The sequence below is a fragment of the Durio zibethinus genome, chromosome 23, assembly GCF_047325235.1.
Source record: "Durio zibethinus cultivar Kanyao isolate XHJ-2024 chromosome 23, ASM4732523v1, whole genome shotgun sequence".
In the NCBI taxonomy this organism is placed as follows: domain Eukaryota; kingdom Viridiplantae; phylum Streptophyta; class Magnoliopsida; order Malvales; family Malvaceae; genus Durio; species Durio zibethinus.
Genome location: NC_143184.1, coordinates 4,843,388 through 4,857,185, shown reverse-complemented (window position 1 = coordinate 4,857,185; position 13,798 = coordinate 4,843,388). Strand labels below are relative to the sequence as shown.

Sequence of the window (13,798 nt, the reverse complement as noted above, 5' to 3'; positions counted from 1 at the left end):
AGCAGGCTCAACGTCAACACTACTATAGTTGTTAGGATTATAATAATCCAAGACTGCTCCCTATTTTTCACTTTTTTATCTTTTTAAACAGTGACAATGAGAAAAAAGGAGTAGATTATCGGTTCAGCTATTAGCTTTATAGATCAAATCATCCAATGTCAGGAATCTCAGGATTCATCATTAAACTACCAAACCCAGGCCAATTATCACACAGAATAGTTCCAATACAATTCCTTTAATATTCGTAACATCACCCACAAATTCTCCCTACTACAAAGATGTCGACACATCCAGCTGTCACAAAAATTTGGAAGCAGGGCAACATATTTAACGGCCTCGACCGCGTCCACGTCCACGCCCACGACCCCGACCACGTCCCAAAGGCCTCCCTGTATTTGGAAGTCATCGGAAAGATCAATACTACAAGAAAACAAGCTTATACAAGTAGGACATTCAAACAGAGAAAAAAGGCCAGATAGAAATAGCAATACCAGCTGTTGGTTTCTTGGGTTTCACCCTGGGTGTTTCTTCAACCAGCAATGTCTCGAGATTTATGCTGTCAGGCAGGATATAATAGCGAATATTGTTACCCCTCACACTAAGGTGATCCATAGTCACTGGATTTTTCCCCTTTAATGTAAGTTTCACTGTTTTCAGATGGGTGTTCATACTAATATCCACACCTAAAACAAACACCACAAATCAATCAGCCAGAAAAGTAGCATGCCAAAATGTGTATGTTCGATCAGGAAATCACTAAAGTCTATTTAGCCATCTTTAAACTCTAATACTCATGGTCAAAACAGATGCTGTCCAAGTTAGAAACATAAAGAGAAAACTTTAGTTTATAGAAATACGAAATAAGAAGGAATGAGACATAGCAGCACATTAGTGACCAAGAAATCCAGCAATGTAGACGACTAAATCTATTACTGCTACCTGCGTAACAATAGGGGATCTTGACTTCTAGATAACAGAGGCACACATGTTTATGTGTGTTTGTATCAAAGTGTATGCTCTTAGAAATTATTGTCTGGAAAATGAGTTTAAAGTTCATAATATCATTAACATTAAGAACAGTAACTACAGCGTTCTTACAACAGAAAACCCAAAGTAGATTCTTTATATGACGTTATGAGCTGGTAAGAAGCTAATCACTTGTTCATGAAACCAGCAAATCAATAATTCAATGAGGTACAAATAGACGGGTTAGATTGCTAAGAAGAATTCCCCGTTGTCACACAACCCTTCCACTATTCAGCAAGCTAGAGAGTAGAAAATTACCATGCTCTTTTAAGTAATCCAATAACAGCAAAAAGGTGAAATGAAATGGTGCACACAGCTATTGGATAATAACATAAAAAAAAGTCCGCAATTCCAATTTCATCAACTATGGGTAACTAACATATAAGACATCATATGTGCAAATCCATCTCCAAACTGAATAACTTATCAAAACGTAAACTGCCTTTCAGAAATGTTTCACAGTCAACAGCATACTAAGTCCAATAACAGTTCATCTTAAAAGGTAATAACAAGTGATATCGAGTGTGAACACCTAAATCCATCCCAATTTTAAAGTTACTAATTTAACCGAAAGGCCAGCTACAAAATACACAATTAAGATGGGAATTATGATTACAGTAGGCATTACCCATTTTAGAAAAAAAAAACTGAGAAAACAATTAACCCTCAATTCCCATGGCACATTGACAAGAAATTTTAACAAATAATCTTAAGCTTTGACAAATTCGCTAAACGCAGAGTTAGGGTTTAGTTAAACCCTAATGTTGGGAAAAAGGAGACGAGAGGGGAAAGAGAAGGAACCCGTGATGGTGCCGTGAACAACGGTTCCGTTCTTGAGCTCAATCGACACCGTTTCATTGTTCAACTTCATCAAAAACCTGCACATGATTTTTGAAATCAGATATTAAGAATCTAAAAAGATATTTTCCGCATCACTTGGTAAGCACAAAGAAAAAAAAAGATATTTTCTCAGTAAAAGAAAAGATGAAAATCGATAAACTGACCTGACGAGCTTCATGTTGAGGAGAGAGAGGAGAAGTAAGGGTTGAAGCAAAAGGCGAGAGAACCAGTCAAGCTATCGAAGGAACCGCGAGAGAGGGAGGGACCAGTTTGCTGCCAGGTTTGCTCTGGAGGGTTGGGATTTAGGGCTCGGGCTGCCTTTTCGAGTTTACAAAAGGACGACGTCGTAATTATAATAGTGTTTGATCCTTGGGCCAAACCTTTATTATTGGGTAACAACAGCCCAACACTCTTCCACCGACCGATTTATAGTCCAAGATTTTGACTTCTAATCTATCACATAACATAATCTAACAGCTATACATGTAGATTAAAAGATTCTTTAATGGGATTAATGGCTGAACCCTATTTAATATTACAAAATAATATTTTTATCTTTTAATTAAAATTAAAAAAAAAATTGATTTAAGGACAACCCACAGATAAAAGGGATAAAAGTGAAGAAAAATTTTATTGTTAAAGAAGACAAGCCGAAGCGTTTGTCAAACAAGAAAGTCTTGTCAAAATTCAAATCCATGCGAAAGTGATCTCCCTCTTCGCTTAATCAAAATTCAAATTCATACCAAACTTTTTTAAAATCTTTGTCAGCCAACTTAACAAATAGAAATGGTCCATAATCTTTTCGAAAATAAAAATATTCTATACACTTTGTAGGCCCAGGAGACTCGAGAGGCCCATACAAGTGGGCCATTATTGGAACCTTTGGGCCATTATTTTCTGTTATACAATGTAATTTTAACCCACTAACCAACAATCTATTATAATACATTATTAAAGTATAGCATTTACATATTGTTAATAGATCACATAATAAAATTTTTATAAAATATTAATTTTGGATATATTTTAAAAAAATTTAATAAATAAATATATTGTTATAATTTGCCGACGATAACTAACATTTATACACTAACATTTTATAAAATATAAATTCACTAACCAATCCCTTTGATTTTGCTCGTTAAAAAAGTCAAGAATTTTTATTCACCAGCCCATCGTGATATGCGTGCAAGAATTAGCCAAACAGGAAGGCAAAAAAAATCTGGTTGCGATTACATTCTGAAAACCGATAACTTGTAACAATTCAATTATCCAAAATTTCGTTTTTTCTCCATTGAGAAGCACATAAAAAAGAAAAAAAACAAGCGATTGGATTTCTAGATAGCAATGTATAAAAAAACAAAACAAAACAAAAAATAAATGAAAAATATGGTGTTTTTTTTTTTGTTGGCCTTTCTATAAGAAAAATCAAAGGTGAGCTGTGGCATCGCCCCACAAACAGCATCAAACCACATCTTTAAAATCACAGTAATAAATAACTAATTTACATATAATAACTTCCCCACGTGTCATTGTCTCCTGTCTTCTTCACTTCTGTCTTGGTCCCCTGTGTTTCTCTTTTGTTCAAACTCAGTACTTCTCTCTAGTTCAGCTCAGCTAATCACTACTATTCACAAAACCCAGAAAAGCCATGCGCTTCCATTCCTTTTTCCTCTTCTTCTTCTTTTTGCTCTCTCTCTTCTCCATTCCTTCTCCAGCTCGTGCCATTTCGTTTGTAGCACCTATTGACAAAGACAATTCTACCCTCCTCTACTCCCTTACTATCTACCTTAAAACCCCACTCCAACCCACGCGCCTTCACCTTGACCTCGGCGCATCTTTCACTTGGGTGGACTGCGACACCGACTACAATTCCTCCACCTACCAACACATTCCCTGCGCTTCCCCTCTCTGCAGTTCCCTCGGTCATAACCTCTCTTGCTCCAACTGTTTCAAACCTCCCAGCCCCTCCTGCGCCAACGACTCCTGCTCCCTCTTCCCCGAAAACTCCGTTACCCGAAAAACCGCCATCTCAACCGCCTTAACTGATTCCCTCGCATTGCCCACCTCGGATGGGTCAACTCAAGGTCCACCAATTCTTCTTCCAACTTACATTTTCTCTTGTTCTCCGCCGTCACTCCTTGAGGGTCTAGCTAACAACGTGACTGGGTTGGCAGCGTTCGGTAGGTCGAATTATTCGCTTCCAGTGCAAGTTAGCAACAGCTTCTCTGTTTCTCGTTATTTTGCGCTGTGTCTCCCTGGGTCCACGTCGGATCCTGGCGTGGCTCTCATTGGATCCGTTGGGCCTTACTATTTTTCCTCTCAAAAGATCGACCTCTCCAAATCACTCGTTTACACTCCCCTCATTTTGAATCCCGTTGGGAGCACCGTTATAACTTACGCAGGCGAACCTTCCGCTGAGTATTACATCAATGTGACTTCAATCAGCGTCAATGGGAAACCCATTCAGATCAATTCCTCATCATTAACCGTCGATGAGAACGGATTCGGCGGGACAAAACTAAGCACGGCTACACCCTATACTGTTTTGGAGACTTCTATTTACAATGCTCTAACCGACGCGTTCGTGAACGAATCATCTGCGTTGAACCTCACGGTAACCAATGCGGTGAAACCATTCAGCGTGTGTTATTCCACGGCTGATATAATCGTAACGCGTGTGGGACCGGGCGTGCCGACAGTTGATATAGTAATGCAAAACGATGATGTGTTTTGGAGGGTGTTTGGGTCGAATTCAATGGTGAGGATTGCGGGAGAAGGTGGGGATGTTTGGTGCTTAGGATTCGTGGATGGTGGGGTCAACCCGAGAACAGCGGTGGTGATTGGCGGACATCAGATGGAGGATAATTTACTACAGTTTGATCTCGACTCCAACAGATTAGGCTTCACTTCCTCCGTTTTGTTAAAGGGTACCACGTGTTCCAATTTCAACTTTCCTTGAAAAGCATAATTCGCATGCGTTTTTTTTTTCTTTTTATCTTTTGCCAAGCATGTGATTTTTTTTTCTTGCGTAAAAAACTTATATTTACTAGTATTTCGCTTATTTTTTTTTAATGTTTGAAAATTTCAAATGTGAAGGCAGGTTTAAGAACCATAGATATGGAATTATTGTCTACTTTTTACTTTGAAAACCTTTTATTTATTAAAAGAAAAGAAAATTTCTTAAATATTTTATTCCTCTCATGTGAAAGTAAATATGTTAATTTTAAACCTGAAATGATAATATAATATAAAAATAATATGATTTAAAATTTTAATAAAATTATATATAAATTTAAAAAAAATGTTTGGTATGTAACATGGTGAGTCCAGAGAAGCACTCTCTGATCTGATCTGATTCCGTTTACAATATTCTACAACTTAATAAGCCTTCACGTTTGGAAAGTAAAAATGGGATGGATTACTTGTGGAAATTCGAGCATGGGTTAGAAATTAGAAATAAATGGTGGTTTAATGTATTAACGGACAAGGCAATCAGACATAATCCACAACTTTAAAGTTTGTCATAAAATCGGAAACAACATTAATCCAACAAAGCAGGGGTCAGATACGAACCAGTTATTACACACCAGCTGCGTAAGCATTGGAAAGCGAAGGGAATTATTCGACACAATCACCACCAACGTCTACTTCAGTTTAATGATACATATATAAAGAAATCAAGTTGGAAATCTAAACCAAAAGAGTGCCTTCCATCACAGTGACAGCTTTTCCCCGCATAAGCACTCTCTGATTCTTCTCATCTAAATGAAGGCCCAATATTCCACCTCTAGCTGATGCCTATACAATGGAATTACAACTTAATCAATGCGAAATAATGTGAAGATAAACAACGCATGGTTTCATACTTCCATTTCAATCATAGACAGAAAGGCAGGGTTACTGTAGTACCTGATAAGCGATGAAATCACATTTTCCCAGCTTTTGGCTCCAATAGGGTGCCAGGGTACAATGTGCACCCCCAGTAACAGGATCCTGATAGGTTTGAGAATGAGATTTGAACAAGTGAATATATATATATATATATATATTTATATATACATAAAAGTGAGCACACCGGTCTTATCTTATCTTTACAGATGCTGTAAATAATGATCTGCCAATGAAGGGTGAGATAAACAAATATCTTCAAAGATGCCTTGAATATAAATGCCTGTATCTCTTCTTTCTAAGGTCACGACTTTTTAGGTTGTTACTGATTCAAGTTGCTTCAGTTGTGAGAAAAGGGCATGAAACACAATATAAATTCATTACCGTTGTAGGTGCTTATAAGAAATAATAAACGGTTTGTAAGGACAATAATATTATATTACCTCATTTATGCCACATTTTGGGAAGAAGCATCGACTAGCAAAATCAAATCCAGACTCCGTAGAAGCAGCCCCTGAAGCAATTAATCCTTCTCCACCACATTTACGTATGTCATCTATCTGTGGCTGCAATTCTATGACGGATTTTGCAGATGGGAGCACAACCTACAATATTCAAGGAACTTTAATCTTTCATGCTTACAGTAAACAACAAATAAGTTGCCCAAGGCATAAGCTTATAATAGCCAAGAAGTCCTAAGTTATTTTTTTTATATATTAAGATTAAATTTATCATATAGTACAAATAAACCAAATATATATACAATATCCCTTTCTAGTGAGAGATCAAAATTATTAAAAGACAACAAGAAGATGATTTTACTTTAAAAAAAAACACAGAAGAAGATGATTTTACTTGATACTACTATCTTGGTGAGTTGTCATTGTCAATGATCAAATAATGCATATATGGAAGCCGAAAAAAAAAAAGAAAAACAAGAGAAAGAAAGCCAAGAGAAATTGAGAAATTACAAGGAGGAGACCATCTGGAGTCCTCTTAATGTCAATAACAGCAGCACCGTTCAATGCTTTGGAGATTGCTGAAACCTCAGTAGAATCGAATTCGGTGTAGGGAACTATAGGAAAATCCAACTCAACCGAAAAGCAATTTTGATGCTCTTCGCCACCCTGAATCTGAGAGACATCAGAAATTGGAGCCTTGAAATCTGGACCCTTTTTGGCAGTAAGAATTCCGGATAGTGTATCGAATTCAATCATGTCTGAATTTACCAACCCAGTTGTGAAGAGAATATATGCAGATGCTAATGTTGCATGGCCACAAAGCTCGACCTGCAGCCAAAATCTTGAGTGTGAATGGTAAAGAAATGAAGGGTAATAAACAAATACAAACTCCAACTAGAAAACGAAGAAAAACTGACCTCAGTCACAGGAGTGAACCATCTAAGACTAAACCTGGGAGTATGAGAGGAGAAGCCCTTGCTCCGAGTCAAGTAACAAGTCTCAGAAAGATTAAACTCAGCTGCTACAGCTTGCAACCACTGGTCATCTCTGTCTTCCTCCAACAAACAAACTGCTGCTGGGTTTCCCTTGAAAGCCGAATCAGTAAACGCGTCAACCTGTTCAAGATTCAAAACTTTCAAACTCACTCAAAGGCAGCGTACTTTCAATCATGCCTTGCAACACAAATACTACTTAACTACGAAGAGACAGAGACTGAGATAATTACCACATAGTATTTGACGGGTTTTTTGGCCATTTTATTGAGACAGAAAGATCTGATGTACTACTAAAGAAGAGTTCTGTTTTTTGAGAAGATGAATCAGGCTTGAAGAAAACAGCAATTAGATTGAAACATTAATTTAAAAGGAAGACAGAAGTTGGTGACTGGCTGACTTTAGAACTGGAAAGTATGGAAGAAAGAATTTTGGAAGGTTCTCTGTTGTTTCTTGTTATTATTATAGTTTTCTAAGTTGATTATCCTCTTGATTTTTCAAAATTTTTCCCATCCAGTAGTGTTTCTTCAACGGCAAGAAGCACGTGCTCGTACTCGTGGTTGGCCTGTCTCCATCGGTCGCCATTAGTCAGGAAAAAATGAGGGAAAAGGAGAACAAAACAGCGACAGAGAGGGGAAAGGAGGGAGGGAGAGAGAGAGAGAGAGAGAGAGAGAGAAAGGACCAACGAACGAAACATGGAGTGCAACTGTGTACCTTGTCACTTCCAATCAGTGTCTAAGATGCTAGCCACAAATCTGTTGAGAATGTGGGGTCCAGCCCCATTGTTTCCACACCAACCAAAGACCCAAACCCTTTTGACTTTTAACCCCAGAGCCCTATTTTTAACAGAAGTAGGGCTGTCTTTTATTGAGCGGGTGTGAGAAACGGGTAGCCGCCAGAGAAAGAAAACAAAAGCTGCCCTATTTCTAATAAAAGTGAGGAGTGTCTTTTGTCAAGTGGGTGTGAAGTCGCCAGACAAGGAAACAAAGCTGCCGAAACATGAGAGAAAATAAGGAGAGGAGGAGAGTTGTTAGTTCGATGAAAAAGTTGAACAGAGAGGTTGATTTATGATTTAATTAAATTAAAATTTTATTAATATGTTTATGATTTAATGTTTTATATTTTAATTAGTGAAGAACAAATTTAAAATTTTTTTAAAAATAAACTTACGGTATATTTGTTAAATAAGTTATTTGATGAGATTTATTTTGAGTTGTTGATTAACTTTAATTTTTATTAGATGAAAACTTTATATATTAATTATTTGATAGTAAATTTTTTTTATGATTTAATATTTTTACTTTACATTGAAGAATTTTTCATATAAATTTTAATGTGTTTTATTGTTTTATGTTGTTAATTATTAATTGTTATCTATTGTTATGAGTTTTGTTACGATATATATTTTTGTATTATTATGTTTGTTGTTTTAGGCTCAATAAATGATATCAAAATTATAATTATTTTTGAAATATTGAGATATGACAAAAGTAAATTCTATTTTAAATTATAAAAAATGATACAGGTTTTATAATAAAATTAATAATATCAAATTATTCAATTTAAAAGCTAGAAGAATAAATGTTCGAGTATGAGACGGAAACATTGAAAAATTTGTTTGCGAGACAAAAGATGAAATTGATGGGCACATCATTTCCCTAACAATAAAGGCTTTGCTAGAATGAGTGTGGAAGAATATCACAATCCGCACATTGATCCAGGTCCAGGGTTCGATTTAAGTTGAGTGACAATGCCAATTCTAGCAAGAAATACCAGGCCTTGAGACACATTGAAGATCTAAAATGCGAGAAAGTAGCCCAGAACAATAATGCGGGCGGTGATCAAGACTCCAATGGTTTAGGCAAGGTGTTTAGGTTTGACAGAATTAAGCTAGCCACAAGTGCAGACGTTGATGAACAAGGTGTGGGCTTAGGACTCAAAGTGGAAGTGCCTAAACATTTCATTGATGGTCTAAAAGTCGTGGGTAAAGATTGAGTTGGGAAACTGTAGTTATAAAAAAAGTATATATGTTGAACAAGGGCTTAATAGATTCAGCATTTAACATGTTAAATTAATTAATAATCCATTTAACAATAATTTTAATCTGAGTAAGAAATTTTATTCGGTGACTAAAAAAAGCAACAAACTATGTCTAATATTCTTTATTATTCTACAATCAAATTTTTTATGTATTTTATGATTTGGACATGACCTGACATTACTCATACAGTTGGTGTAGTGAGTAGATTTCTTTATAATACAAGAAAAGTTCATTAGAAAGCAATGAAATAAATTTTTAGATATTTGAAAAGAACCTTAAAAATGTGTTTAAGTTATGCAACAACGTAACCAATTTTAAAAGGGTTTATTGACGCTCATATGATAAGTGATCTTAATGGTAAAAAATTTATTTAGGGTATTTGTTCATTTTTACAGGAGAAGTTGTGTTTTGACAGTATAAGTTGTAAAAGTATGTTGCCTTGTCAACTACATAGCCTGAATACATAACAACAACTGAATCAAGTAAACAAATGTTTTCGAAAAAACATTTTTTTCTATAATTTGAGCTGAATAAAAAAGAGTATGTAGTGTTTTATGACAATCAAAGTACTTTAGATTTAAGTAAAAATATCATGCATCATACTATAACAAAACACATTAATTTAGATATCACTAGTTACGTTCAGTGATTGAGAACAACAAATGTAATTGAAAAAAATTCATATTAATGAAAATACGATAAATGTAGTTGAAAAAAGTTCACACTAATAAAAATACAATAGATATATTGACAAAGATATTTTTAAAAAAAATTTGAGTTTTGTAGTAACTTGATTGAAATTAATTTCTTAATTAAGATAAATTTCAAATAAAATTATTTTACTAATGAATCTCTTCCTAATGAGCCGGAGGCAGAGATTATTGAGAATTTATGGTCCAGTCCTATTGTTTCCATCAATTAAACGCCCGAAGTCTTTTGACTTTTAACACCAATAGCCCTATTTTTAATAGAAGTAAGGGCTGTATTTTATTAAGTGGGTGTGAGAAATGTAAAGTCGCCAGAGAAAAAAACATAGTTGCCCAAGCGTGACAGAAAATAAGGAGAAGGGGAGAGTTGTCAATTTAATCAAGAGGTTGAATAGAGGTTGATTTTTTATTTGATTTAGCTAAAATTTTATTAGTATTTTTATAATTTAGTATTTTATATTTTGAACGATAGAGATTAAATTTAAAGTTCTCTATAAATAAATTTATGATATATTTATTATCTATTTAATAAAATTTCTCTAATTATTAATAAATTTTAATTTTAACTAAAAAAATATTATATAGTTATTATTTAATAATAAAGATTTTTGTAGTGATCCCTAATTTTTTTTTCTCTACATTGAATTTTAATGTAAATCGTGATGGTTTTATTTTTTTACATTATTAATTATTAATCGTTGTCAATTATGTAAATTTATTATAATATATTACTTCTACGTTATTAAGATCGTCACTTCAGCACAACAAAATCTTCACGGTTTGTAAAACCTGAGCAAGGTTGACTGGGAAAAATAGAATTCACAGAGGTATACAGGAAATGGACCTCAGAGAGTCCTCTTGTACTGACTTTCATGCATGAATTGATAAGGGTTATCATAAAAATTTTCAAATTCAATGAATCTTATTACATTTGGTGCCAAAGTTAACAGAGATGAAAGAGAGACATCATGTTATCAGCTGATAGCACATTTCCCACAGCTAGGTAATCAAGCTTGAGCATGAGCAGAACTTAAAGTCTATAATTAAAAATTACAGGGAATTGCACCCAACAACTGTCATCAGAACCCGGAATTCACCATACATCTAGGGCAGAATAAACTCCAAATTTACACCAAAAGAGAGCCTTCCATCACAGTAACAGCTTTTCCTCGCAGAAACACTCTCTGATTCTGCTCATCTAAATGGATATTCAGTTTTCCACCTCTAGGAGAAGCCTGCGCAAAGTAAACACCACAATCAATATGATAATAAGTGATAACAACAATGGTTTCATTGAATGATTCAAACGAAAAGAAACGCATAGATACCGCATGTGCAATGAAATCACATTTTCCCAGCTTTTGGCTCCAATACGGTGCCAGGGCACAGTGTGCACTTCCACAAACTGGATCCTGATAGATATGAGAAAGAGACATGAACAAGTGGCTTAATATAAGCACGTCTGTACTTACCATGGCAGCACCTATACAACCCGTCTTGTAGACAAATAATGATCCAGCAATTAACGTCAAAGAGAAATATCTACCAGGCAAGCTATAGATGCCTTGAGCATATATGCACATATCTCATCAGAATAAAATTTGGTCAGCACTTGACCAGCTATCGAGTACTTTTCAGATTTACAAACTTAGAATGGTCTTGCTAAAATAAAAACTTGAGATGAATTGACTTATTTTGTTTATTTTTGCAAGTCCAGGCTTTGATCCTCATCAGCTACAGCAGACAAATTTGATAATTAAGGTCAAAAAGTTCTTTCAGGGGACATAATATATTAGAGTCACGCATCTCATGAGACGTTTCATCCTCACAAATTGGAATATGCTCCAGTTGCAAAAAAAGGGCAAGCAGCATAAGTAAATTAAAGAAACTAGAAGCTTAGAACAAAAAACAACTGTTTGAGACTAAGTGTGATATATCACCTCGTTAATACCATATTTAGGACAGAAGAAGCGACTAATAAAATCAAATTCAGAATCTGGAGGAGCAACCCCTGAAACGATTAAGCCTCGTCCAGGACATTTCAGTATGTCACCAAACTGTGGCTCCATCTCAATAACAGATTTTCCGGATGGAAGCACAACCTGCAAATAATAGTCCTTTCAGAGAAAGAGGTCTAAGTACAAATCCGCCATCACCTCTCTATAATAAGAAACATAATAGTATAAAATAAGCCACCAAACATATACTATGGCTCTTTCAGTCACTTATGTTATGCAAACACAGAACTTGGAGAACCAGTAACAGCATATCTGCATACAGTTTCCAAATCATAAATAGACAGCAATAAGAATGCTCTTTGCTTATGAAAATAAATAAATAAACAAAAACAAGATGATGGTTTATGCCGCTTCTTTTAATCATACTTCTATTTAAAAAATTGCTTTAATCCGTTCCAATGAAAATGGAAGAAAGTCGATCTAATTTAGAAAAGACAAGCATAAGAAGAGAAAATCAAGAAACCAAAGAATAAAGGAATTACAAAGATATCATCTGCGGTAGTTGTCCTCTTAATATCAATCAGAGGGGCACCATTTAAGGCTTTGGCAATGGCTGAAACCTCATCAGAATTAAATTCAGTAATGGGAACAGTAGGAAAATTCAGTTCAATTAGAAAGCACTCATGCGCTCCACCCTTTTGAATCTTGGAGATAGCGGTTGGATGAACATCTGGAACCTTTTTAGCAGTTAGAATTCCAGATAGTGTGTCAAACTCGATTATGTCTGAATTTACCAAACCAGTTGTAAAGAGAGTGTGCGCAGATGCTAAGGTTGCATGACCACATAGCTTAACCTGCCAAGAAAGGCAGAATATAAATATGCAACACGAAATTGTAAAAAGAAAGGAAAGAAAGAAAAATCAATATACATTCCAAGTAGGTTCCTAAATTAGCATTTAGAATTGAGTCAAAGTTTAAAGGTTCGATCAAGAATATAATTGAGCTATTGAGCTAGCTGTCGGCCCATGAAGCACTTAATAAATAGTTAATGGATCATACGAAAATCATTGTGAAAATATTGATGAAGGGTGTGGGGAAACAGGAAAACTGACCTCAGCAACCGGGGTGAACCATCTAAGACGAAACCTGGCGTTTGGAGAGGCGGAGTCAGTGATCCGAGTCAAGTAACAAGTCTCAGAGATATTAAACTCAGCAGCAACTGCTTGCAGCCATTTCTCATCTCTCTCTTCCTCCAACAAACAAACCGCTGCTGGGTTTCCCTTAAAGGCTGAGTCAGTGAAAGCGTCAACCTGCTCAAGAATCAAGACTTTAAAACCCACCTATGACTCAACCCCGACTCATTCTTTCAAGCTAACATTGAGCACATAACCAAACAAGCAAGGATAAAGATAAAGAGACAGATAGATTACCACATAGTACTTGATGGGTGTTTTTGCCATGTTTTTCAGACGAAGATTTGAGTTTGTGAAAAGAAAAAGTCTTCCTTTCGTCGGAGTTGAAAACAGGAGATCCAATCGGTTTTTAAATATAGGGTTAAATATAAAAATTACTCCTAAATTATATTTTTTGTTGTTAATTTGTTTTTCAAATTATAAAATTTTTAGTATGATATTTTAATTTTTATGTTTTTATTACGTTGATAATTTGAATTAACGTTGATAGTATAAAGTATAAAATATTGACTTAATATAAATATTTAATAAGATATTAATATATATTAAAAAAATTTAATTAGTATTATACTATCAATATTAGGAAAGTATAAAAAATTTTGAAAATTAAAAAAATTTTAAAAAATGTAAAATTTTTTTAAAATTTTAAAATTTTAAAATTCAAGTGTTATGAAGAAGTCAAAAGCCAG

General features: G+C 34.9%; 4 protein-coding genes across 6 annotated transcripts; 1 reads left to right on the top strand and 3 right to left on the bottom strand.

Moving 5' to 3' along the window:
* Nucleotides 1–97: 97 nt before the first annotated feature.
* On the bottom strand, nucleotides 98–2,190 carry LOC111314217 (small nuclear ribonucleoprotein SmD1a-like). The gene is made up of 4 exons (XM_022915352.2): nucleotides 2,031–2,190; nucleotides 1,828–1,904; nucleotides 492–683; nucleotides 98–389 (listed from the first exon to the last, which is right to left on the bottom strand). The coding sequence occupies exons 1-4, from the start codon at nucleotides 2,042–2,044 to the stop codon at nucleotides 328–330; spliced, it is 345 nt and encodes a 114-aa protein (XP_022771087.1). The 5' UTR covers nucleotides 2,045–2,190; the 3' UTR covers nucleotides 98–327.
* A 1,091-nt stretch (nucleotides 2,191–3,281) lies between these two features.
* Nucleotides 3,282–5,002, top strand: LOC111313420 (putative aspartic proteinase GIP1). Its single transcript, XM_022914097.2, has one exon. The coding sequence runs from the start codon at nucleotides 3,518–3,520 to the stop codon at nucleotides 4,826–4,828; it is 1,311 nt and encodes a 436-aa protein (XP_022769832.2). The 5' UTR covers nucleotides 3,282–3,517; the 3' UTR covers nucleotides 4,829–5,002.
* A 366-nt stretch (nucleotides 5,003–5,368) lies between these two features.
* LOC111313418 (uncharacterized) lies at nucleotides 5,369–7,909 on the bottom strand. 2 transcript variants are annotated; one of them, XR_016332510.1, is made up of 7 exons: nucleotides 7,444–7,758; nucleotides 7,136–7,333; nucleotides 6,729–7,046; nucleotides 6,201–6,362; nucleotides 5,945–6,095; nucleotides 5,779–5,862; nucleotides 5,639–5,667 (listed from the first exon to the last, which is right to left on the bottom strand). XR_016332510.1 is itself a non-coding variant. In XM_022914095.2 (6 exons), the coding sequence occupies exons 1-6, from the start codon at nucleotides 7,471–7,473 to the stop codon at nucleotides 5,560–5,562; spliced, it is 900 nt and encodes a 299-aa protein (XP_022769830.2). In that variant the 5' UTR covers nucleotides 7,474–7,909; the 3' UTR covers nucleotides 5,369–5,559. The 2 variants fall into 2 exon arrangements, 1 of the variants encoding a protein (XP_022769830.2); XM_022914095.2 differs by lacking the exon at nucleotides 5,945–6,095 and having other exon boundaries at nucleotides 5,369–5,667; nucleotides 7,444–7,909.
* A 2,922-nt stretch (nucleotides 7,910–10,831) lies between these two features.
* LOC111314216 (uncharacterized) lies at nucleotides 10,832–13,481 on the bottom strand. 2 transcript variants are annotated; one of them, XM_022915349.2, is made up of 6 exons: nucleotides 13,347–13,480; nucleotides 13,029–13,226; nucleotides 12,459–12,770; nucleotides 11,899–12,060; nucleotides 11,287–11,370; nucleotides 10,832–11,193 (listed from the first exon to the last, which is right to left on the bottom strand). In XM_022915349.2, the coding sequence occupies exons 1-6, from the start codon at nucleotides 13,374–13,376 to the stop codon at nucleotides 11,086–11,088; spliced, it is 894 nt and encodes a 297-aa protein (XP_022771084.1). In that variant the 5' UTR covers nucleotides 13,377–13,480; the 3' UTR covers nucleotides 10,832–11,085. The 2 variants fall into 2 exon arrangements, with proteins under 2 accessions (XP_022771084.1, XP_022771086.1); XM_022915351.2 differs by having other exon boundaries at nucleotides 10,862–11,370; nucleotides 13,347–13,481.
* Between the last annotated feature and the right edge of the window lie 317 nt (nucleotides 13,482–13,798).

Excerpts from the sequence above, each read along its gene's own strand:
- LOC111313418 (XM_022914095.2), bottom strand. The coding sequence starts at position 7,473 with ATGGCCAAAAAACCCGTCAAATACTATGTG. Across the intron at positions 5,863-6,200 it reads CAAAATGTGGCATAAATGAG|GATCCTGTTACTGGGGGTGC; the intron begins GTAATATAATAT and ends CAAACCTATCAG. Across the intron at positions 5,668-5,778 it reads GTGATTTCATCGCTTATCAG|GCATCAGCTAGAGGTGGAAT; the intron begins GTACTACAGTAA and ends TCCATTGTATAG.
- LOC111313420 (XM_022914097.2), top strand. The coding sequence starts at position 3,518 with ATGCGCTTCCATTCCTTTTTCCTCTTCTTCTTCTTTTTGCTCTCTCTC.
- LOC111314216 (XM_022915351.2), bottom strand. The coding sequence starts at position 13,376 with ATGGCAAAAACACCCATCAAGTACTATGTG. Across the intron at positions 12,771-13,028 it reads GGTTCACCCCGGTTGCTGAG|GTTAAGCTATGTGGTCATGC; the intron begins GTCAGTTTTCCT and ends CTTTCTTGGCAG. Across the intron at positions 12,061-12,458 it reads CTACCGCAGATGATATCTTT|GTTGTGCTTCCATCCGGAAA; the intron begins GTAATTCCTTTA and ends TATTATTTGCAG.
- LOC111314217 (XM_022915352.2), bottom strand. Across the intron at positions 684-1,827 it reads TGTTCACGGCACCATCACGG|GTGTGGATATTAGTATGAAC; the intron begins GTTCCTTCTCTT and ends TGTTTGTTTTAG. Across the intron at positions 390-491 it reads ACCCAAGAAACCAACAGCTG|GGAGGCCTTTGGGACGTGGT; the intron begins GTATTGCTATTT and ends TTCCAAATACAG.